The sequence below is a fragment of the Telopea speciosissima genome, chromosome 4 (assembly GCF_018873765.1).
Source record: "Telopea speciosissima isolate NSW1024214 ecotype Mountain lineage chromosome 4, Tspe_v1, whole genome shotgun sequence".
NCBI classification, from domain to species: Eukaryota; Viridiplantae; Streptophyta; class Magnoliopsida; order Proteales; family Proteaceae; genus Telopea; species Telopea speciosissima.
In genome coordinates this window covers 60,681,028-60,706,677 of record NC_057919.1, presented here as the reverse complement: position 1 = coordinate 60,706,677, position 25,650 = coordinate 60,681,028, and the positions used below count along the sequence as shown (strand labels likewise).

Genomic DNA, 25,650 nt, shown 5'->3' with positions numbered 1-25,650 from the left:
TCGTGCCGTACTTCACCAAAAGAATCTCCGGAAGAAGTAGAATACTCACTCAAGGTGGAAGAGTCATATACAAAAAACCAGACAATGCCTCCACTTCATCTCTGTACTGCAACATGCAACTTGCAACAAAATTTACAAACCAAAAATGACAGATTAACCGCTCAGTCACGCATGACTCATCGCTCAATCAACCAACCAACCAACCACCAACAACCCTAGCGCCGTCGTCTGAGTCAATTCAGACCATACAAAATACGCCACACCTTTCGGCTTTAACTGCCGTCAGAATGTCAGATGAAATGGTTAGAGCCTAGAGAAAACCGTCAGATTTTGGGGGCTTTGACCCAAGAAAATGAACCATTCGAACCGAGTCCCAATTGATGATCCATATTGGGTTGAACGGAAACTAGTAGGTTCGATCAACTTTATCTGCTATGCCATTATATGTCATGTCTTGTGTCAAGATCCCCACTTCTGTTCATAAAACTTTGGATACGATTAGTAGAAAATTCTTCTGTTCCAATGACAACAAAGTTTTGGTTCCTACAATCTCTTGGAATACCATTTGTGCACCCAAGAAATTCAGAGGTCTTAATGTTAATCAGTCAGCAATCATGAACCAAGTGCTATGGCGAAGAAGGCTTGGGAGGTCATGTTTCCTCATAACTCCTTATAGGACAGGTTAATGAAGGGTAAGTACTTACGCAACACGATCTTTCTTAATGCTAGCTGCCCTGTTACTGTCTCATGGGGTTGGAAGTCAATTTGCTCTACTAGGGATCTCATTCGTCCAAGACTTTTTTCTTTTTTCTTTTTTGTAATTGGAGAGCTTTAATGGGGGAGAGGGATAGGGGAGGGGGATGGGGATAGGCAGGTGGTTTAAACTCATGACCTCTTATTTGAGGAGTTGGTCGTCAAGGACTTTTTATTCAGCTTGAAAGCTGGCCAGCCAATCCAATCCCGTGGCTAGATTATTGGATTCCCTTTCCTCAACCACTCACGCTGCGGCTCCTTAACCTTTTCCCCAGGAAGCACCAAAATTGGTGAGAGAGACCACTGATTTTTTCACTCGGGTAACTGGAAAGAGATTTGATCTTTCAATGGTGGCCCAGACACAGCTTATCGTATTATTTCATTCCCCATCCTTATCTTCCCTGAGGAAGACAAATTTATATGGGCAGAGGCTTCAAATGGTGTTTTTTCGATGGCCTCGGCGTACAACATAGCTATTCATGGGATGAATCATGCTCAGACGTCTCAATGGTTAAAGATTTGGCATCTCCCGACATCTCCAACGTACAGTGCAACACCTTATATGGGAATTGCTTCATCAAAAACTGCCACTACTGGATCTCCTTATCAATCGGGCAATGAATCTTAATCCGTTATGCTCTCTCTGCCAGGATCACCCTCAGTCTATGGAGCATCTTTTTGGGGGGTGCATATGGACTCGGCAGGTTTGGCAACAAGCGGGTCTGCTTCATCTTCTTGATAATCATTCCATCACTTTTATCGTCATTAATCTCATGAGTGGCTAGAATAATTCAAGCAAGGATAATATTCTGTTCACTGCATAACATTGTAGTATCCTGTGGAATATTTGGGTTAGCTTTGAGATTGGACCTTCAGGAAACAAGCGTTTAATCCAAGTTTGATTATCCTCAAAGCCATTACTGGGGCCAAAGAGGTGGTGAACCGTGAACCAATTTCAGTTCTCTAGGCGCAAAGTGAGTTGGTTAAGTGGGTTCTCCCTCCTCTGCAGTTCGTCAAGTTTAATGTTGATGGAGCTAGGCTGGGAAATCCGGGTTTCGCTGGTATTGGTGGTGTGTGTCGCAACTCTAACTCTACATTCCTCATGGGATTGGGTGGAATTATGCCCTTGCGGATGAAGCGCTTGTGGCCAGGACTGCCTTGCATACTGCTATCTCTCTCAACTTCAAAAAGGTCATTATCGAGAGCGATAATCTCTTGTTAGTTCGTCTTATAAGCGGCTCTTTGAATGCCACTCCATGGAGGATTGCCCCAATTTTGAATGACTGCTTCAAGATGTTCCACCTTTTTGAGGACATTAGATTCTCTCATGTACTTAGGGAAGCTAATGCCATGCAGACTCCCTTGCATCAATGGCAGCTTCTTCCCAGGCCTCTCACTGTTGGTTTTCTTCTCTCCCTCCCCCCAGTCTATTTCTCCGTTGTTGTATGCGGACTCTAATAGAACTTTGTTCCTTCGGCAATAGATATTTTTATTATAAAAAAAAAACGTACGTGAACATACAAGAACGACTCACAATTGTTTAGATGGAATCCATCCACTCCATGTGGGTCCCATTGAGTGGATTCCATTTGAACAGTTGTGAGCCATTCTTGTACGTGAACGAGATCCTGGCTCAACGGAAATGAACAGTCACTTAAAAATTGTAAAGGTTTTAAACGGTAAAAACTTGTAAGTGAACGATCAAAAAAATAGAAAATGGATGGTACTGTTTTTAAACGTGTATATTTCAAAAAAAAGAAACAAAAAAAGACACTACTCTTGTATAAATTGAGGAATTTTTACTTGAATATATGCTTTTAATGTTTTGTAACATCAAAATTAATCAAATCCATATATATTAAACGATCCATTTTAAGTTCCAAGACATGTCATCTAATATTATCCAATATCAATTCCCAATTCATACATCATAATGCCCAAAGTCTTGTTGAGCAATTTGGCTTGGCTATAGTGTTGCTTATTGTTGTCAACACAGCCAACACACTCATGGAGTGATACATGTTTAGTTGAAGTTGAAAGGCATCACTTTAGAAATCCTTTTCAACAGATGTATCAGTTTGTAACTCGATTACAAGGTCTATGCATTGACCTTGAGTTGAAGGTGATATCATGAGAAATGTAGCCCTTCGAGCCATCTTTATGTTGGCAAAAGAATCACGTCGATCAGACTCTGGAAGAGAGAGAGAGATATGATCAATTGAGCGAGTCAGTGCGTACAAGCAATACTGCATAAAAAAAATGTCAAAAAAAAAAAAACAAAAATGTGTTTTAAATGCGTTTAAAATGAGAATGATTGCCACTTGCCTTTTTTTTTTCCGTATGTTTGGAAAACAAACAACAAAACACGTTTAAAATGATAAAAACCAAAAACGGAGAGTCAAAAATACCCTCCCAATGTCATTTCTTATCCCTCCGATCCCCAAAGTACCAGTCTCCCAAACCACAGAACCCCTTCCCTAGTTTTATTAACGGTTTTTAAATACTTGTACGAGTAGATTACTCAGACCTCCCCTATACTATGCCTTAATTACAGTCAGCACCCCTGAGTATACAACAATTACAATCCCCGATTCCCCTCTCTTATCTGTCAATCACCTCCCCTCTATAATTGTTGAAAATACAAAGGCGGTAATTGGAAATAGGGTAAAGTCCAAGGGAGGTCTGAGTAATTTAATCACCCAGAATGGGGATAAGTGTAATTGTTGTGAACTCAAAGGATGCTAACTATTATTAAAGCATAACACAGAAGAAGTCTGAGTAGTTTACTCTACCTGTATATAACACACCAAAACCAGTATCGAAGTGATAATAACCGAATAAGAGGAAAATTGAACTTCATTTTAATGGTTTAGTATAGTAATAGTCCAAAACCAGTTCAGCCGAACCAAAACCGGACCGATTGACACCCTGACGATAATGTCGGATCCTGGCCACATTGGTGCTTCAGTACTCTCTCTCTCTCTCACGAGTATAGTGGAAGAATTTACAAATATACAGGAATGTCATCAATTGTCAGCATAACCTCCAGAAATGAAAAATCAAAGTTAATTACAAATTTTTCAACATTTTTGTTAGCCACTCCAACAATATTGACAGAGTCAGATATAAGTCTTACGAAGATCAACTGATCAATAAGGGCGAGCAGAAGTCTGTTAGCCAGTCATCCTAGTCTTGACAATACCTAATCTCGGATTGGTTTGATATCCCTGACCTGCATGTATGACAAAAACTGCCGTGGCAGTTCTTCCAACAAAGCTTGGGCAGCAGAAATCTGACCACCTGCAGAAGAACGATCTTTAGAGCAAATTTGGGGTAAAATTAAAAAATGGCACAATAGTAACAATGTAGATACAGGAGAATCACATTAATTCACACATCAAATTATGCCGCCTAATAATCAGGCTTTTGTACCTTGCCTTAGTAATAAGTGGGGTTAAACTAACATAAAAGATCGCATAATAGTGACTATTCTTCATAAGTGGGGTTAAACTAACATAAAAGATCGCATAATAGTGACTATGTAGATATAGAAGAATCCCAGTTAGCAAAACAAAAACCATTCAAGCACACACATCAAATGATAACACCAGGTTGCCTGGTACCCAGACCTCTCCCTCCCCCCCTCCCTCCCTCCCTCCCTCCCTCCCTCCCCTTTCTCAGTAATCAGTATAATTTCCATGAATTTTCCAGAGGAACAATTGAAATGTAATTTAGTAAATACTTCCAACTTATATGGGATAAATCACTCCTTAGATCTCGAGTGCTAGCCCCATCAAACATTTTGAACCATGAGCTGAAGCTAGTTTTCCACTCCCCTGTATTTAAGTTATGGAAGCCCTCAATGCCAAAATGTCGGTCTCTGTTAATTGAGTGAGTACAACATGAAGAAGCAATGGTGTTATAAATGTACCACTATTATAACTTGATACCATTATGCAGAAGCAGAAAGACACATTGATCCTGCTCTTTGAACCATCACCACCAAGAAAGCTTCCCAAGATCCGTCTGATTTGATAATCTTATCCATCCAATCCACTATAATTTAAAAGATATCATGGAGAATTGTCCGAGAAATAAATTCCCATATTGAATGATCAAGAACATCTGAACTTTCTGGTGCATTCTCCCCCTAAGCAACATACCCAAAAGTCAATGAAAAAGATGAACCAATGAGTCACCCCCCCCTCCCCCTCCCCTGCCGCCGGCACCACCCACCTCTGTCCCCTCCCATCCTCCTCCCCCTGCTCCATCGACTCCCCTTGTTCCCTCGCCCTGTCCTGGCCCAAAATCCTGGTCATCTCTTTTCCAACATACCCCCTCTTCCCTCTCCTCCGACTCATCTCTCACCTTCATCCCCCCTGCTTTCGAAAATGATCTCCCTGTTGCTCACTGCCCGGACTCTCTCCTCTCCCCTGAAATTCCAAACTGGAGCTCCAGTCTGGTCGGACACTTCCTTGGACCCTGGCCTCCTTTCAACCTCGTCAAACCTTCACTCTCGAAGCAATGGAAATTCGCTGGTTATTTTGACACTTTTCTGCTAGACTCTGGGGTCTTCTTGTTTCACTTTCTCTCGGATGCGAACTTGGCCCGTATTCTTGATGGTGCTCCTTGGATGATTGGCACCAACCCCATCTTCCTTCGCCAATGGACCCCTCACTTCCTCCACCACAAGGTCGACTTCAGCACTGCTCCCTTGTGGATCTCGCTACCTGGTCTCCCTCTTCATTATTGGAATCGCGAGTGTCTCAGTCACCTTGGCTCGGTCTTGGGTTTTTCTCTGCATATGGATGTTCATACTATCAAATTGGAGCGTCTCTCCTTCGCCAGGATATGTGTCGACATATCTGCAGATTCTGCCCCACGCTCACATCACTGTGGTCGAAGATGACGGTTTCTGCTTTGTGCAACCAGTCAAGTATGAATGGCTGCCTCCTCGTTGCAGCAACTGCAAAGTCTTTGGACATCTTACCTCCTTCTGTGCAGCCACTGCTCCCTTACCGTTGGCTGCAAATGAGACTCACTTGAACTCCAGGCTTGGGGCCATCCCGTCGTCTTCTTCTGTTCCGTCTCCTTCTGAGACTGAGACCCTCTTGAACTCCAGGCCTGGGGCCACGCCGTCGTCTTCTTCTTCTGTTCTGTCTCCTTCTGAGACTGAGACTCTCATGAGCTCCGGGCTTGAGGCCATGCCGTCGTCTTCTTCAGTTCTGTCTCCTTCTGAGACACCTGTGGCCTCTCCAGCCTCCCCTGCTGTAGCCTCTGATCATCAGCGCCTTGAGAGATCTGCAGTCGCGATTACTTCTCAGTGCCGTGGTCGATCTCCTTCTCCTCGTCGCCGCCGCAACAACCGCCATCGTCATCGCCGCGCCCTGCCGTCTCAACAACCTCGCTCGCCGTTGCCACCGCTGCTCCCTCCTCCATCAGCGCCCTCGATTACTGCTCCTGCTTTCGATGTCATCGCTGAACCTGCTGCCCTACACCCTGCTGCTTCGACAGGCTGCCAGTCGCCTGATCTTCTCATCGCCATGGCAAATACTCCTGATCTGCCAGAGAAAGCTGTTGCTGCCTGCTCGAAAATGTCTGAAAAAGTAAACGAAGCCTGCTCCAATCGGCTTGCTCTCAATGATCTGTCCCTGCAGCAATCTCTCTCTCCTCGCGCTGACGATCTGCTGAGACCTACTTTGCTTGAAGATCCTGCTGTGCTCAAGATCTCCTTCCTTCCAAATATGGACTCCTGCAAGCCTGATCGTGTCCCTGAGAGAGACCTGGACGCAGCCCTTAGCCATTCTCGCGTTGTATCCTCGGCTCTTCTGCCAAGGTCTGTCCCCCCCTCTTTGTCGTTTATTTTAACCCCCCCCCCATGTTAATTTTACTTCATTACCCCCCATCTTACCCACCCCCACGTGGCCCCCTTCTCATTACCCCCCTTCTCTTAATTCAAGAAACCCTGCTTTAAAGCCCTCCCCCCTACCAGGCCCATCTTCTCGGCCCATCTCCCCCCCCCCTCTCCCCCTCTTCGTCTCAGCCCTTTTACCTGGCCCACCAGAAACCAAATTCTCAGCCCAATTCCTTTTTTACCTATAACCTACCCATCTTCCAACCCCCAGCCCACTTATATCAAAAATCCTACCCCAACCCCAAGCCCATTTCCGAGCCCAACCCCCCTTTCTCTCCCTGTAGCACCTCTTTAGACCGACTTTGCGCCCCTCAAACCCTTTCCCGTTCCACCTCTGTGCCCCTAATCCCTTCCCTAAACACCCCCCTTGTCTCATCCCCCCCCCTCCCCTTCTAAGATATCCCGGTCCGCCTGGTTCCACCCCTTCCTTCCTGGGGTGGTTTTACCCCTCCCCTCTCGTCGGCCTCTTGTTGGCAGCCCGGCTGTGGCCTATGCTCGTAGGCGACACAAGAGCACTCCGCCTAAGATTTCGCTGTCCCCCCCCCCTTAGTTTCCATGTTTTCTAGCTTTATTTGGAATGTCCGGGGTCTCAATTCCCTGGCCAAGCACCTCGAACTTAGATCATTCATCAAATCTTCCAGTTCCTCCTTTTGTACTCTCCTTAAGACTCGTGTCCTTCAAGATAATGCATCCCGCATCGCTGCCTCCATTGCTCCTTCTTGGTCCTTTCTCTCCAATTACTCCCATTAGCCAAATGGCAGGATTTGGGTTCTCTGGGACCCTTCCAAACTCCACATCGCCATTTCCCACTCATCTTCCCAATTTGTCCATCTCCGCTTATCCTTCCAGAATGCCCCCTCTCCTTTCTTTGTTTCAGTGGTTTATGCTTGCAATTAAGCCATTGATCGTCTTCCCCTCTGGTCTGACCTCTCCCTCCTCCAGGCTGGTATGGACTCCCTCCCTTGGGGAATTGGTGGACTTCAATGTTGTCCGCTCCCAGCTTGAGAAATTTGGTGGCAGGCCCATCGATCTCTCGGTGGTGGATCCTTTCAATGACTGCATTGAGGATCTTGGCCTGGACGACCTCCGTTGGTCTGGATCCCCTCTCACCTGGCACAATCGCCGAGTTGGCCCTGAGCGCATAGCCTGCAAGCTTGATCGCTTCCTTGCAAACGAAGCCTGGCTCACCTCCTTTCCCCATTCCCATGCTTCCTTTCTTCTTCAGGGTCTCTCTGACCACTGCCCCTGTCTCATTCATATCCAGCCCTACTCCTCGTTTGGCCCCAAACCCTTCAAATTCTTCGACTTGTGGACTTCCCACCCCCTTTACCAGGACACCATCTTAAAAGCTTGGCGTCTCCCGGTCTCGGCCCATTCAATGCCTCTGGTTGCCCTTGCTAGGAAGCTCCGCAACACCAAATCGGCTCTACGCCGCTGGAATCTCTCCACCTTCGGCAATATCCCTTCCAAGCTTTCTTCCTGCCGGTCTGATCTCTCTTTGGTCCAATTCAAGCTTCAATCCGACCCCCTCAACCCTACCTTTGCCAATGAAGAGAAGAGACTCTCTGATGAGCTCTTTTCTCTTTCCCTCCTTGAGGAGAGCTTCCTGCGTCAAAAATCCCGTTCCAAGTGGTTGGAGCTTGGAGATTCAAACTCTGCCTATTTTCATAACTCTCTCAAAGCCAGGCAGAACTCAAACTCCATCTCCCTTCTTACCGCTGTTGATGGGTCCTCTCTCACCTCCCCCACTGACATCAAAGAGGCTGCCTCCTCCTTCTACTCTGCTCTCTTTAATCCATCTCTCCCTCCCCCCTCTCCTATCCCCCCTGGCCTCATTGATAAATTCATCCCTCCTTCCCTCTCTGCTTCCCTCATCGCCATCCCCTCCGATGAGAAAATCTCTCTGGTTATCCTCTCCCATAAAGCTAACAAAGCCCCTGGCCCTGATGGCTTCAGCATGGGATTCTTTCTCAGTTGCTGGGACTCCTTCAAAGGAGAGATTTTCAAAGCTATCCACAACTTCTTCTTCAAACGGGGCCAGCTCCCTCAGATTAATCAGACTTTCATCTGCCTCATCCCCAAAATAGATGGTGCTACTTCTTTGTCTGACTTTCGGCCCATCTCCCTCTACAACCCCATCTACAAGTTCATTGCCAAGATCCTGGCCAATCGGATCAAGGCTGTCATCCCTTTCCTCGTCAGCCCTAATCATCGGCCTTCATTTCAGGCCGTAGCATTGCGGACAGTATCATCCTTTGCTCCGAGATCGTCAGAGGCTTTGAGCGCAAATCCCACTCTCCTGCGGCTCTCTTGAAAATCGATCTCCACAAAGCTTGTGACTCCATCTGTTGGGATTTTATTTGTGATGCCCTCTCCCTCATGGGTTTTCCCCCTGTCTTTGTCCATTGGATCTACGCTTGCATATCTTCCCCCTCCTTCTCTGTCCTCGTCAATGGCACCCCCGCCGGCTTCTTCCATTCAAATGTGGGCATCCGCCAAGGCTGCCCCCTCTCTCCCTTCCTCTTTCCCTTGCCCTTGAAGTCCTATCCAGGAGCCTCCAAACCAAAACTGATCTCCATCTTATCTCTCCCCTCCCCAAGTGTAAACACATCAGTCTCTCGCATCTGGCCTTTGCTGATGATCTGATGATCTTTTCTAAGGCCTCCCACTCTTCTATCTCTGCCATCATGGACTCCCTCCATCTTTTTGAATCCCTCTCTAGTCTCCGAGTCAATCTCCTCAAGTCCAAAATCTTCCTCTCTGGTATCTCAGACTCTACCAAAGAGACCTTTCTCCTGCTCACTGGCTTCTCCATTGGCACCCTTCCAATCACCTATCTTGGCCTCCCCCTAATTCCTGCCAGGTTGTCGAGCCACCATTGCACCCCTATGCTTGACAACATCTGCAAGCGCCTCCAGCTTTGGAAAGGCAAGCTTTTATCCTATGCTGGCAGACTGGAATGTATCCGCTCTGTCCTCCAGGCCTCCTACTTATACTGGACAGGTATCTTCTGCATACCTAATTCCACCATCAAGGCCATTGAGCGAATCCTCTGTGCCTTCCTCTGGAAAGGAAAAGACACCCCCAGATTTCTCCACCTTGCCAGCTAGAAATCTATTTGCCTCCCCAAATCCGAGGGCGGCCTGGGCATCTGTCGCATCCGCGACTCCAACAAGGCAGGCATTCTTAACTCCTCTGGAAAATCTCTTCCAAACAGGACTCTATCTGGGTTACCTAGGTCCATTCTTACCTCCTTAAGTTTGACTCCATTTAGACCGTCAAAACCCCCGCCGACTCCTCTTGGATTTGGCGCAAGATCCTCTCCCTTCGGCCCTTTGCTCTTCTCGGGATCTCCTCTTCCATAGCTGACGGCACCTCCACCTCCCTTTGGCTGGACCCCTAGCACCCTCTTGGAATCATCTATAACCTGCTTGGCCCCAGAGCCATCTATTCCTCTGGGCTTCCTAAGGATGCTCCTGTCTCTGCCCTTATCTCCTCTGGTGCTTGGTCCCCGCCCCCTTCGCTTAACCCTTCCATCATCTCCCAGATCTGGACTACCCTCCCCCCCTTGCAGCCCACCTCTTCCCCTCGTGCGGACAGGGTTATCTGGCTTCACTCCCCTATTGGTATTTTCACCTCCTCTTTCCCTTGGAACCTTTCCAGAGACCCTAGCCCTTCAGTTCCCTGGCACAACTTAGTCTGGTTCACTAGCGACATCCCTCGCCATAGCCTCACTGTTTGGAGAGCCCTCAGACTTTGCCTGCCTACCCAAGCCTTTCTCATCCACCGCACCATCCCCGCTCCCCCCTCTTGTACCCTTTGCTGGATTGGCCGAAAAGATACCCCCCACCTGTTCTTTGAATGCACCTTCACCTCCACCATCTGGAACAAAGCCTTGTCCTCCACTTGGCCGCAAAGCAGAAGGGCACGAAGCTTTGACCGCGAATGGCTTTGGTTGCTTAAGATTTTTCCAGGGAACTCGATTTGTGACACTATTGGGAAGCTGGTTTTTAGCGCTGCCATTCACCATATTTGGATGGAAAAAAATCTCAGGAGATGGACTTCCAAATCTAGATCCTTTGACGTGATTTGGAAAGCCATCTCCTTTGATGTCTCTTCCAAGCGCAGGTGTATCCGTCTGAGGCATTCCTTGGATAACCCCAAGAACTGACATATTTTGTCCTATTGGGGCCTTGATGTAGGCCTTTTGCGGCCTCCCTCCTCTGCGTAGGCTGGGTGGTCATTCTATCCCCTTTCCCCCTTCTTTTCCCGCTTCCCTTTCTTGTTTTTGGTTCTCTTTCCCTGCCCCCCCTTGGGGTTCGGTAATATATTCATTTACCAAAAAAAAAAGAGCATCTGAACAGTTGGTTTTCTTCTCCTTGCCCCACTTTTTCTAGGAAGAAGAAAGTTACATATTGTTCAGAGATCCTCTACACTCTGGTTCTAATAGATGAAGATGGGATTTGATCCCAGACCAAACAACAACAACCACACTATAACACATGAGCATTGGTATTAATTAAAACAAACCAGAAAAGAGTAGGTAGAGAAGTAAATACTTAAACACCCACCGTGCAGCTCACGCATTGGAACAAACTGTACGATGTCACGTGTCGCTACCCGTCCTGTAGAACTCTCTAATCGTTGTCCCTTATCAGCATCAAGGATCTGCCAAAATAAAAGAAATTTATATAATTTACATTTTTCTTTCTGATTTTTTTTTAATCATATTCACCAAACCATTAAATGGTTGGAATTTGGAAATTTCATGACCTTAACAGAGAGATTGGTTAATTGAACCCCTTGGAAACAGGATATAGCTTGGAGGCTAAAAGCTCAATAAGAGTGGTATTAGTACCTCCATTTCTTTAAAATCTGCAGCTCCCACTCCAACTATAAGAATGGAAAATGGTAGATCGGATGCCCTCACAAGAGCATCTTTAGTTTCTTGAAGATCCGTAAGCACTCCATCCTAAAAAGCTTCCTGTATTATTTTATTATCCACATAAAAAATGAAGTAACTAAAACCCATTTCATTCTTTACCGTAATGATGAGCAAAACAAAGTACTTGCTCGAGAAAGTCTGGCTTGCAATTTGTGCAGCTCTATTGATAACTTGCCCAAATAAAGTGGGCCCGGCAAGAGAAACAGTACGTAGTGTGTTTGCATAAGCAGACATGATGCCATCTACTCCAACAACCTGTTAAGTGAATTGTAACAGCTGGTTAACCAGAAACTTTGTCCAGATTCAAGAAAAACTGACAACTTCACTTCTGAGAACCAATGTCAGGCAGGGTTGCAAAATGGCACAACCACAAATAGCAGAAAAATCACAGCAAAAAAAGCCAGTTTTACACATAGAAAGCTGGAGATATCATGCATAAAAACAGCCTAATCAGAGAAGTGGGACAAATCTGGTCATGAACTACTTAAATGTCTAAGTAACAGAGCATTATGACAAATTGAGCATGATGAAAACTTTGTACATAAACTACAAATCTCAGTGCAGTGAAACAATACAGTGTGCAGGACTGTGTTACTTGAAAGACAATGTTTGTAACCAGAGCATGATTAGACCCACACAAGAACTAAGCACTGGACAGTTCGACAATCCCTTGCATTTCAACTTTAACAGCTTCAAAAATAGAATGAGAGAGAAGCAAACAAGAAAAAATATTGTGACTTCTCACCTCCGAATCTCCAGCATGTCCATTCAAGTTAAAACAATGAGAGACTACACCATCACTTAGCCTTCCACCAAAACCCCAAGCAGGAAAACGCCTGTCAGAATCATAAAATTGGATGACATCTCCAACCTCCAATATAGCCTGTGTTGAAGTCAGTTAGCAATTAGAAAATGTGATTGCATTCATCATAATTATAATATTGATGCATGACAACTTTTCTAAGATAAATGAAAAACAATAATCCTACAGAATAAATGTATAGCCAGTAAAAACAAAGCCATCATGTTGCGAAGGTAATGGTTCCAGACTAAAGGAATCAACTAGATAATCGTAAGTTCTGAAGTAGCTGACCAAGTGCATTATGCAAGTCAAGTCATAAAAACTAGTACAAATAATTATGAACATAATTATTTGTCAATTTATCAATGTTTATGTATTATCTGTTCAACTCAAATCTTTCAATGGGAAATCTGCTAGGAGATATCATCATCATGCAGTGGGGTCCAATAAAAATCACCTGCTGGTACGCATTTAATCGACCTGAAGAATCAATGTAGTGCAAGGATTCTGGGAGCCGAGGATCTCCATTTGAAGCTAGAGAAAGATAAAAGATTAAAATCATCAACAGAATAAGTTTGCAAACAAGAACTAAAGGAAAATATGTTTTGGCACCATTTGAAGTTATCTACCTGTGAAGTCAACAGCAACCATAAAGTTAAGCTCAAAGCCACTAGAAATGTAATCCAGGAAACTGTACATCATTTTCTCAGAAAACCCATCCACAAATAGTTGGCCCTTCAAAACCTGTGGACAATAGTTGCAAAATATGACAACTTCATTTAAGATGTGGTTAACTTTCCAGCAAGATATTCATCCCAAATAAAAAACGTTCCAGAAAGATTGGACAACAACCTTCTCATGGCCATGACCATGGCCATGGTGAAAAGATGGCAAATGAAAGTTCAATCCAATTTTTTCCTTGTAGATTTTCTCCAAGTCAGCTACTGATTTTTGAAGTTGTCTGATGAAAGAAAATCAAAGCAAGGTAACTTAATTTAGATTTGATGAGCAAAAAGGAATGCGCAGAGTTAGATCAAAAGCAATCAGATCAACGCATTCATCAATTACCCTATAAGTTCATGCTTGCCATTGTCATTGAAATCAAGGCACTCTATAACCAGTGGGTTATCCTACAAAGAATTGGCACAATGTCAAGAAGCAAGTCGCATAACAGGAGCACTTTCAGTTTTTCAAGTTATATAAAAAAAACACTGTTATGACTTATGATTATCTATTGGAGTGACAAGGAAGTAAGAAGCTTGCCTTGCTTCCAAATTGCTGCATAGTCAGCCGGAGGGGCTTCCAAGTTGGATTTAAGTTGTTATTAACCACTTCTGTCTTGCAAATTGGAATAGTACCACCACTCTCAACAATTCTAGAAACTCTTAAGAAAGGGTCCTACATGAAGAGAAAGATAATGATGATGATGATAAATAATATTAAAGAATAATAACAATCATGACAATTGAGGGTAGGTTTTATAGGGGCCAAATAGGTGTCCCTTGTAGAGAAGCTTTGCAAAGGAACAAAAAGTGTTCCATGAGAATAACAACAATAATGATGATGATGACAATCTCAGCTATAAGAAAAGAATGCCATAAACCTCAGAACAATATACAGATTTAAAAGAATAGCTGTTCATACACTTCTTGCAGAAATAATAACCATCATTTTTAAGGCAAAAATTTGTCTGGACTGGCAGTCAAGAGATGGGGTATCTCTTCAGTGCACACCTTGTTGTGCCATGTGGAAGGGTGATGTGGTGAATCCAACCATGGAATATGTAGGAAAGGGTCTGGATTGGACACGTGTAAATTTTCAGGCTCAAATGCAATCACAACCTCCGATGTATTGGCATATGCCCCTTGCATTTTCAACCATCCATTCTTTTCATTTTCATTTTTCCCAGATTTCAAACAGCTTATGTTGCACTTGACAAACTCTGTTTGGGCTGAAACTTGACATGTGAGCAGGGGAACTTGGGGTCTATCTGCCCATAAAATTTCAGCCACATCCAACCAGCATGTGACAGATAGTGGTGCTTTCCATTGATTTCATAATGAACATGCTTCCCGGGAAACCATCCCCTTACTTTAAAACAGTAATAGTAACAGTGATGATGATGTTGGTGCTGATAGTTATAAGAACCAAATGCCTATAAACCTCTGAATAATATCAAAGTCTTAAAAGGATAGTTGTTCATACACTTTTAGAGAAGAGATCCTTGTTTTCCAAGTGAGAACAACGGAGTATCATCTCAACAGCTTCCTTCGAAGCATTTGTTTCCTCTGCACGGACAGTAAGTGTCCCTAATCTTTTCATGCCTCCATGTACATCTCTGTTATGTAGTTGAAGCGTCAAACTCCTAGTCTGTTTGGTCACTATCTGCCATTTAGCAAAATTAACACTGTTAAGTATGATCACATTCAATAGTTCTCATGCAAGGTTGTCATATAAACCCAAGTTTGAATTATTACAAGTTTACAACACAGTATGTACATACACTGGCACAGATACAAGTAAAGATGTCAAAATCCAGTGCAGGTACATTGACTACTTCAAAAACTAAACATAAAATTCAATTAAAGACACTTCTATTACATACATACATTTATTATATAAATTAACAGTAAGATGAAATCTTGATTTGAGTCCCACAGACACAGAATGTGTCTATAACTGGCTATTATAGGTGAAATGTTGCAAAACCACTTGCATCTCATCTCATTGAGATAATACAGTACCTTTCAACCAATGGGACCTGACACGGGGGCCGGGGGGGGGGGGGGGGGGGGGGGGGGGGGGGGGGGGGGGGGGGGGGGGGGGGGGGGGGGGGGGGGGGGGGCCCCCCCCCCCCCCCCCCCCCCCCCCCCCCCCCCCCCCCCCCCCCCCCCCTCTTTTCCCCCCCCCCCCCCCCCCCCCCCCCCCCCCCCCCCCCCCCCCCCCCGGCTTTTTTTGTTGGGGGGGGGGGGGGGGGGGGGGGGGGGGGGGGGGGGGGGGGGGGGGGGGGGGGGGGGGGGGGGGGGGGGGGGGGGGGGGGGGCGCCCCCCCCCCCCCCCCCCCCCCCAAACCCCCCCCCCCCCGGGGGGGGGGGGGGGGAAAAAGGGGGGGGACATAAGCAAATTTATTCTACAAGCCTCATATCCAATCTGAAGCTCACAACAGTTCAAGTTCTTGTGAGCACAACATGTCATCATGTAAGAACAATCCAGAGTGGAACCATGTGCAGTATCATTCATGAATTTCCATGTCAACCCACAAGAATAAACTGCAACCTACCTCTGACAGAACACAACTCGCTTCTCCAAGAAATTCTTGCTCGTTCAACCTCAGCGTCTGCAGGAAAACACAATGCAATAAGTCCGAACTTCATCATCTGAAAGATTAGTAAGTTATTACCAAGGATAAAACCCTGACTAACAAGATAAAAGAATATATATCATTAAATTTACTATGCACTGCTTTTTAAAACAGAACAGTTCTTCACGGTCGATATTTATCATTTTCATGCACTGCTTGTTTCACGAGGAAATCCAGTGGATGTAGTTGCTTCCAAGAATACACCCCATCCTTATTGATTTGCATAGTCATTTTAGTTAGATAGAGAGAGAGAGGGGGGGTAATCTCTTGAAATGAAATTTAATTTGAGATACACCTATGCTTCAACTTTCCAAAATCTTGCAACCTCAACTTTGCTAAATCCATATTCACTGCAGGAATCCTGGTAATAGTTCAAATTGTGATACTTATTCCAAAAAAAAAAGAGGATTAAAAGTGTTATTAGATTTAAAATCTAGGACTCCTACAAATGTAATACTTTACCAAGTCAATATTTACTATCACAGTTCTGGTAACAACACTTATTAAACAAAATTAAAACTATTATTGGCTTTAAAATGTAGGAACCTTAAATATTTGCATTTAAAAAGAAAACCTGCTAAACTTTGGTATTATGTAAGAAGTAAATATAAAAACTTGGTCACATATAAAAACTTCTTACCCCTATCTATGTTTAAAAAATTGCTTTAAAATTAGGGCGAAAGTTTCCTTCACAGCTCTCTCCATGGTCACCTGTTTTGCCATGTGACATAATTAGATGGGGCACAACTTTGTGGACAAGAGACCTTTAGGTCCCTGCTCACATGTCAATTTCAGTACAAATGGAGTTTGACAAATGGCAAAACAGGGCTTTGAACAATCCAGGGAATGGGAGAGCGCATAGTACTAGCCGGAGTAAGGTACACGTGCATGGACAAACATGGGGATACATGCCAATACATCGGAGGATATATGGTTGAATTTGAATCTGAAATTAGACATGTGACCTAACCAGACCATTCCCTGTCTATCAAAAGGTTTGAAATGATCATATCTGGTCATATGGCAAAACTATGGATCCCGTGGAGAGGAGCTCTACACTAGACCATGAAAAGGCAAAACTGCCTAATGGCTGACCACAAAGGAATCTCCACCACTCAAAAAATTCAAACAAACCAGTTTAAAACCTGCCATAGAGTAAATCTCAGCTCAAAATTTTAGGTTACTGTAGTCAGACAATATATTATATCAAAACCAGAACATAGGATACCTTCACGGGTATATTGTGATACTTGGAGTCAACATCAAACACATGAAACCTGAAAATGAGAAGCACCCAAAAAAAAAGGATAGATAATAAGTATTAGATAAAATGGAACACAACAGCCATATGAGTCTAAACAAATAATAAGCAATTCCGAGGATGACGAGAAATTTACACCAATGGCTGAACAATCTCAAACTGATATGCAATTGGAATTTTTTCAATCCAAGCAGGGTCGAGCGCATTCATAATCACTTCCGTACGACCAAGTTCCTCAAGTGTTCCATCCCTTTTCTTTGTATACACTACGGCAATAGGGTCACTCTGTAAAACAGGGGGGGAGCAGAGAGAGAGAGAGAGAGAATAAATAAGAACTGGAATACAGTCAATCAACTTGTCCAAACATGTGCACTTTAGTAGTGGCAGTCAGAAAGAGTAACAAAACATGGAATATTAAAACCTCTAGCCAATAAATACTACAAAGATAAAGCAGGCATAATTCAATTGGACTAAATAATATATACAGCTGAGGAAATAAAGGAAGAACCACAATAAGATGACATTAGCTACATAAGATTACAGGACTAACAATTACATATCAACTATTTATACGACCTTTAACCTAAGAAATACGAAGTTGGACTAGGTATCTGAGAATTTTTATTGTTCAAATTTTGTTACAGTTCCAATCCCACAATACATTTTGAATCTTCAGTCAAAACCCTTTTATAAGCATCAGGCAACCATCATTCAACTCTAATTATTATCTGGATGATTATCCTATCAAACCTTCTATTTGAGTTAAAAATAAGTTTTTGTGTTCCAATCAAAACTATAAAGCATATTCTTTTACATGTTTATGCCATTTAGACATGAAGTGGAATATTGCTATGAACCAACAATGCATCTGAACTGAAAAGTGAATCACAAATCTGTGGTTGTCATTTAAATAAGGGAAAATTACAAGATTAGACTATATTGGGTTTGGTCTTATCAAATTGGCCAGTGATTGTTTCACTTAACAAAATTAAACCATATTGGGTTTCAATTTACAAAAGTAGCAAATACAATGTTCCTTCCTCATTTTCAACTTCTTTTTACATTTTTGCTCCCAATGTTATTATTCCATTCCTCATCTTATTCTATCTTGTTCTTGGAACGAAAACATCTTCAGGATCTTCTTCTTCTTCTTCTTCTTCAACTCCATGCAATACCGCCCATCCCCCTGCAATCCCTCCCGCTCCACTACTGCAACCCTTCCAACCCCTCTAGAATCCCTCCTGCCCCACCCTACCCCCTACAATCCCTCCCGCCCCATCCCCTGTTCTTCCATAGAAATGTAAATTAATTTTTAAAATCCAATTCTAAAAGATTGTACATCAATTCAATAATAGTACCCTAACCTTTTCTTTTCCATCTCTAATTCCATACCAGATCCTTTACATTTATAAACCAACTATGATCTTCAACCCAAAAAAGAGAGAAAAAAAATCCCGAAAATAACTTTATTTTAAACTGTAAACAGCCTTGAATATGAATGCTTGAATGATCTAAATCGATCACCCAGCCCCTTTATTTATAATAACAGAATTAAAACTAGTCACAATGAAAGTAGGAATTCCCAATAGAGATCGGCTGAGGGGGAAAAATACAGAAAAAGAGATAAAACTAATAAAACTAGGACTAAACTACCCCTATCGGGTAAAGTAGCCTATTTTAAATTTTTAACACTCCCCCTCAAGTTGGAGCATAAATATCAACCATGCCCAACTGCATAGGATGAAAGACCTTCCCACTTAAGCCTTTAGTAAACACATCAGCGAGCTGGTCAGCAGATTGTACAAAAGGAACACACACCAACCCTCCTTACAACATCTCTTTAAAAAAATGCCTGTCGACCTCCACATGCTTGGTACGATTGTGCTGAACAGGGTTGTGAGCAATGCTAATAGCAGCCTTGTTGTCACAATATAACATCATGGGCAGATGAACAGGAGTACCAATATCTTGTAATAAACCTTTGAGCCATAACATCTCACAAATACCATGTGCCATAGCACGAAACTCAGCTTCAGCACTAAACCTTACCACTACATTCTGCTTTTTACTACGCCATGTAATAAGGTTGCCACCAACAAATGAGCAATAGCCAGAAATAGACTTTCTATCAGAGGAACCAGCCCAATCTGCATAAGTATATGCTTCAACACGAAGATGGCCATTCAGAGACAAAAGAATTCCTTTTCCCGGTGCTGACCTTAAATACCGAAGGACCCGAATAACAGCATCCATGTGAGAGGAATGCGGATCATGCATGAACTGACTGACCATACTTACAGATACTGCTATGTCAGGTCTTGTATGAGACAGATAAATGAGCTTACCAACCAATCTCTGATAGCGACCTTTGTAGACCGGTGTTCCCTCCTTTTCTTTAAGTCTGGTAGTAGCATCCATAGGTGTATCAGAAGGATGACACCTTAGCATCCCAGTCTCGGTCAATAAATCTAGGATGTACTTCTTTTGAGAAAGAAATATGCCTTTAGAAGACCGAGCAACTTCTATCCCTAGAAAGTACTTTAGGTTTCCCAGATCCTTTATTTCAAATTCTTGCCCAAGGTAAGTCTTCAATTGGGTGATCTCATGATTGTCATTCCCGGTCACCACAATATCCTCCACATAAACTATGAGCATGGTTACCTTTTCACCATTCTTCTTGATAAACAAGGTATGATCAGCATTGCTCTGCTTATAACCCGCAAAGACCATTGCCTTGTGAAATCATCCAAACCAAGCACGGGGGGACTGTTTCAGCCCGTATAAAGCACGCTTCAATTTACAAACTTTCCCACTGGTTTTATCACAAGAGAAACCTGGTGGAATGTCCATATACACTTCCTCGTCAAGTTCTCCATGGAGGAAGGCATTCTTTACATCTAATTGTTGTAATTCCCAGCCCAGATTCACTGCACAAGAAACCAGCACTCTGACGGTGTTTAGCTTTGCAACTGGTCCAAAAGTCTCCTGATAATCGATCCCATAAGTCTGAGTAAATCCCTTTGCAACCAAACGTGCTTTGTATCGATCCACAGTGCCATCTACCTTCTGTTTCACCACAAACACCTACTTACATCCAACTGGTTTCTTTCCTGGAGGAAGAACCACAAGCTCCCATGTATCATTCTTTTTGAAGGCTTGCATTTCTTCCATCGTTGCTGCTTTCCACTTTCCATCTGTAAAAGCTTCCTGCCAATTTTGGGGAATACTAACAGAAGAAAGAGAAGAGCCAAATGTACAAAATGATGAAGAAAGGGAATCATAAGAGACTACATGAGAAATAGGATGCTGGGTACAAGCCCGAATACCTTTACGATGAGCAATAGGTAAATCAAGAGAAGAAGGAGAAGATATGTTACCTGGAGATTGATCTGGTTCTAGGGCCAACAACTGTAGTGGTGCTGGTGCTGCAGTGGATGGGAGCTGCTTGTATTTGGAATGTCCCCTGTGATAGGTTTTGAGATTAGAGTCGTTAATTTTCTTCTGAAATTCCCTAATGGTTTGTTGGACTGGAGTCATCTCCCCCTGAAGGGAATTGTCACCAATAGGATTTTCCGCATCGTCTAAGTTCTCCCCCTGGGGAAAATCCGGTCGGGCACCAGTAGAGGGAAGAGGGGTGGAAGCAATAGTCGGTTGAGGAGTGGGATCAATAGGTCGTTGGACCCGGGTCTGGGTCTGTACCGGAAGGTCAACCATCACATCTTCACTGAAAGTCTCCCCCTGAAGAGGTGTGGATTGATAATAGGAGAGAGTTTCATGAAAGACAACATCCATACTGGTGAAGGTACGACGTGTAGGAGGATGGTAACACTTATATCCCTTTTAGGATGGAGAATATCCCAAGAAAATACAACGGACCCTACGGGGTTCGAGCTTGCCAGGAGAGCGGGTATCCCGAACATAACAGACACAACCAAAAACCTTAGGTGGGACGACAAAGGAGGAAGAACCCTGCAGTAAAGAGGCAGGGGTGTCAGAGTCAAGGACTCGGGTAGGGAGCCTATTGATGAGATAGGCAGCAGTCAGGATAGCATCTCCCCAATATTGGGAAAGGATAGAATGGGCAAACATAATAACCCGAGTCACCTCAAGGAGGTGGCGATTTTTCCTTTCAGCCTCACCATTTTGAGTTGGGGGTATCAACACAACTGGTTTGATGGAGTATACCATGGGCAGCAAGGTAGTGTTGGAATTGACCATCCATGTATTCTTTACCATTGTCACTCCTCAATATCTTGAGAGTGGCATTGTATTGGGTTTGAATCATCTTATGAAAATTTTGAAAACAAGGAAAAACTTCACTTTTGTTGTGCATTAAATAGACCCACGTAACCCAAGAATAACAATCAATAAAAGAAACAAACCAACGACGGCCTTTGAGAGATGGTTTTCGGCTAGGACCCCAAACATCAGAATGAATAAGATTAAAAGGAGAACTTCTTTTATTAGAAACAGAATAAGTAGAACGATGTTGTTTAGCCAAAACACAGGCTTCACAAAAAAATTCGTTTATATGACATTCTTTAGCTAATGCTGAAAATAAAAGGGATAATGTTCCTAAAGGGGGGTGACCTAGTCTGTTATGACATTGTTGAAGTTCAGAAGAAACTAACGAGCTTTGATGTATAAGAGAAGCCAAAGATGGTGGTGAAGTAAGACTCCCATTATGAAGCAGGTATAATCCACCATGCATCTTACCACATCCAATCGTCGCCCCCGTTGCCAGATCCTGAAACACACAGTGAGAATGAAAAAAAGTTACTTTGCAATTTAAATCACGGGTAAGACTACTGATGGAAAGAAGATTAGTGGTGAACTTAGGAATATGTAAAACAGAGGATAAAGGTAAGGAAGGAGTGCAACTAATAGAGCCCTTCCCAGAGATAGAAGAGAGAGAACCATCAGCCACCCGTACTTTATCTTTACCAGATGTAGGAGAGTAACGAGTAAAGAGGCTGGAGGATCCAATCATATGATCAGTGGCACCGAAGTCTATGATCCAGGGAGAGGAGACTACCGATGCACAATGACCAGCAAAAGAAATACCTGAGTGGGCTAAATGTGAACCTGGAGGAGTGGAAGAACTGGTAGGTGTTGATGTAGTAGAAGCAGCAGAAGCCTGTAACATACGACGGAAAGCTTGAAGTTCATCCTTGGACAGTCCAGTGTCAGTAGGAGGAGCAGGAGTGACAGCCTCAGTATGATTAGCTTTGTTTTTCGATCGAGCAGCACGTTTAGCATCAAAGTCAGCTGGTTTGCCATGTATCTTCCAACAGGTGGCCTTAGTGTGCCATAATTTTCCACAATGCTCACATTTAACTGCTGTTTTCTCAAATCTAAAAGTGTCAGCAACCGAAGGAGAACCAGCCGCAGTGTGCAAGGCTGATCGATCAGGAAGTGTAGTGTTAAGCATAGCAGTTCTTCGGCGATCTTCACTATTAACCAAAGCATAGGACTGTTCCAATGTAGGGAAAGGATCCTTGCCTAGAATCTGAACCCTAATTGGGTCGTATTCCACATTAAGGCCAGCCAAAAAATCATAAACCCTAATTTTATTGACATGCTTTCTATAGGCAGAATGTCAGCGAAATAGTGGGCTGATAATCGAGTAATGATCAATTTCTTGCCAAGACTTCGAGAATTCAGCATAGTATTGAGGGATGGATAAATCATTCTGCTTGGTGTCATGGATTTTTTTCCTTAGTTCATATACCTGAGCATCATTCCCTACCTGTGAAAGGTGTCTTTGGCAGCCTTCCATATCTGGGCAGCAGTGTCTAGGAGAAGGTAACCCGGCGCAATTGAAGGATGCATAGAATGACTAAGATATGACATGACCATGGAGTCAGTAGATAACCATTTAGTCAGAGCAGCTCCTTCAGTAGGGATGGGAGTAGTGCCTGTAAGGTGTCTTGTGTAGCCACGGCCAACAATCGTAAGGTAAGTGGATCTTCACCATATTCGATAATTTGTCCCATCTAATTTGGTGGGAGAAGCAAAAGGAAGATACTCTGGTCGAGAAGATCCATCAGAGTCAGCTGAAGTGATGTCAGACATGATGTAAGTGTAGAAGACACGGGTTTTTAAATTCCCACAAATTTAACCGTCAGAAATGGCTCAAACTAGGATCGAATTCCCTGCAGGTGGTGGGGAATAAGCCCTCAAAAAATCAGAAACTTCTGATGATGGAATAAGAAACCCTAACAGGGCTGGTACCAGAATCGATTAGAACCCTGGTTTTTTAAACTGTAGGAGTTCCAGTCGTCAGAATAGGCTGCAACAATGATCAAGTATTTTCCTTGTAGTGGAGAAGTTACCCTCCAAAAATTGACCCCTTTTGATGAGCCAATAAGAAGCCCTAAATTTTAAATAATTTAGGAATAGCTGAATGCAAAGCAATCCCAGGTTTGAATCTGACGTAGTTTGGATTCAAAGCTGCAATCTGAAAGTAAGTAAGGTGTAGATCAATAAGGGCAGGGATCAGTCTCCAAAAAAAACACAGAAATCCAGCTTGAAAAAGGCAGCAGCTCGATCTCCAAGGTTTGGAGGAAACCTGCGGCAGATTCTGATCACACCCAAGTTTGTATGATCTTCACTGAAGTGTCATTGAGGGCAGCAGCTAAATCTTCATTGGATCACCTCAAAGTTGCTGCCCAGAATGAGATAGAGAGTCCGAGAGTGGTGGAAAAGAAGGAAACCAGAAGCCGAGAGAGTTGGAGAAGAAAACCAAAAAAAATCGAGGGGGCTGCTCTTCAGATCAGAGGTGGCTTTGATACCATGTAAACAGCCTTGAATATGAATGCTTGAATGATCTAAATCGATCACCCAGCCCCTTTATTTATAATAACAGAATTAAAACTAGTCACAATGAAAGTAGGAATGCCACCCTTGCCTATTCCTATTAGGAATTCCTATTCCCACTAGGAATTCCAAATAGAGATCGGCTGAGGGGGAAAAATACAGAAAAAGAGATAAAACTAATAAAACTAGGACTAAATTACCCTATCGGGTAAAGTAGCCTATTTTAACATAAACTTTAGCTAGAGACAATAAAACTGGAAGATGAACAGGAGAAAACTCAAACGCGAAGGAAAAGAGAAATCACATTATTCAGAAAGTCCTTTTCCAGATTTTGATCCACAGCCTAACCTTACACGTCGTATCAGACGATGAAGTCAGGGTCGCCAGAGTCTTCCCTTCCGAAACGTTCGTTTTGAGACCATCGTGTAACCCCTGATCATAACCTTCTTCGTCTTCAGACCTCCCACCTTCACCTACATGACCAACTGTACCAACAATGTCATTCCTCCCTTCTTTACATTCTACTTCAATGGCGACACGACAAGTCCAGAACTTCACAGGTACTTGTCACCGTTGCCCTCAGAACGGGTCATGTTCTTGGTGTCGTGGGTATACACCGGGAATGTCCCGTTGCCGACGTAGACACTGTCGGATCTCAAGGTGATAGTGGTTGGGTCATAGAAGAAAAAGAGCTTTGTGTTTGGGTTCCCAGCAGAAATGGTGAGATCGATCTTGGATTTTAGCGGGAGGAAGGGCCATTCTTGGAGGTCGTCATGACATTGAATTGCGAGATCTGAACTGCCATCATGGAGAAGATGGGGAAGGTGCGGGCGGTAGAGGACCTATATGATGGCGCCAACGATGGCTGCGAGCAAGATCATGAGAATGGTAGTCTAGAGACAGCAGATGCAGCAGCAGCTGCTGCGATTGCGACAGAGGATTGTAGGGGGTTGAGCGGGAGGAAGAACAGGGGTAGGGGCGGGAGGGATTATAGGGGGTGGGAGGAATTGCAGGGGATTGGATGGGATTGCATTGATTGCAGAAGAAGATGTATTCGTGCTCGAAGAAGATGGAGGAAAAAAGTAGTGTTGAGGGCAAAAATGTAAAACGAAGTATGTAAATGAGTAAGAAACACTATATTGGTTACTTTTGTAAATTAAAACCCAGTCTTGTTTAATTTTGTTAAGTGAAACAATCACTGGCTAATTTGGTAAGACCAAACTCAATATAGTCCAATCTCGTAACTTTCCCTTTAAATAATTGAAAATGATAACTGCCTAGTAAAAACCCAATCAATGAGGCACAGGAAATAAACCAGTGAGAATTAGGAGAAATTAAAAATCAATAAAGAGTTTACATATGCAAAAGAAAAACAAATGAGAGAGATTATGGTAAAATGTGCTCTCAAGGATGAATCTAGTGGATGGCTTTAGCAATTCCATCATCACTGAGGAAGCTGAAGGTATGTGTATTACAGCTTATCTACATAGTTTAAAGTTGTTTATGCTAATGATATGATTCTTTAAGAGGTTGATCCTTATCTGCATATTAAACAAACCCAATATCATGGCAATGGTATATTACTTGAACAACCATTCTAGACTTCTTAGTTTTAAGGATGAAAATGATAACAGTAACCGAATATATTTAGGTCGCAAACATCTCTGCAAAAATGAGCAACCAAACTATATATTGGATGGTAGATGATAGAGATCAGCTGTCCAGAACAGCAATTCTGCCAAGCCCCTTTTCACAAAGGTGAAGTCATACATGGGGCCAACACAAGACCAGATTTG

General features: G+C 43.4%; 1 protein-coding gene across 1 annotated transcript in view; it reads right to left on the bottom strand.

Annotated features, from left to right (window-relative positions):
- Nucleotides 1-3,955: 3,955 nt before the first annotated feature.
- LOC122659492 (protein BONZAI 3-like) overlaps nucleotides 3,956-25,650 on the bottom strand; it is a 38,992-nt gene continuing 17,297 nt past the window's right edge. The window contains exons 3-16 of the mRNA XM_043854597.1: nucleotides 17,172-17,320; nucleotides 17,003-17,051; nucleotides 15,694-15,750; nucleotides 14,620-14,799; nucleotides 13,678-13,812; nucleotides 13,483-13,544; nucleotides 13,267-13,375; nucleotides 13,044-13,158; nucleotides 12,872-12,948; nucleotides 12,358-12,495; nucleotides 11,712-11,867; nucleotides 11,526-11,639; nucleotides 11,239-11,335; nucleotides 3,956-4,053 (exon numbers count right to left, since the gene is read on the bottom strand). Coding sequence (XP_043710532.1) covers nucleotides 3,956-4,053; nucleotides 11,239-11,335; nucleotides 11,526-11,639; nucleotides 11,712-11,867; nucleotides 12,358-12,495; nucleotides 12,872-12,948; nucleotides 13,044-13,158; nucleotides 13,267-13,375; nucleotides 13,483-13,544; nucleotides 13,678-13,812; nucleotides 14,620-14,799; nucleotides 15,694-15,750; nucleotides 17,003-17,051; nucleotides 17,172-17,320 — 1,536 coding nt within the window. The remainder of the gene's footprint in view (nucleotides 4,054-11,238; nucleotides 11,336-11,525; nucleotides 11,640-11,711; nucleotides 11,868-12,357; nucleotides 12,496-12,871; nucleotides 12,949-13,043; nucleotides 13,159-13,266; nucleotides 13,376-13,482; nucleotides 13,545-13,677; nucleotides 13,813-14,619; nucleotides 14,800-15,693; nucleotides 15,751-17,002; nucleotides 17,052-17,171; nucleotides 17,321-25,650) is intronic.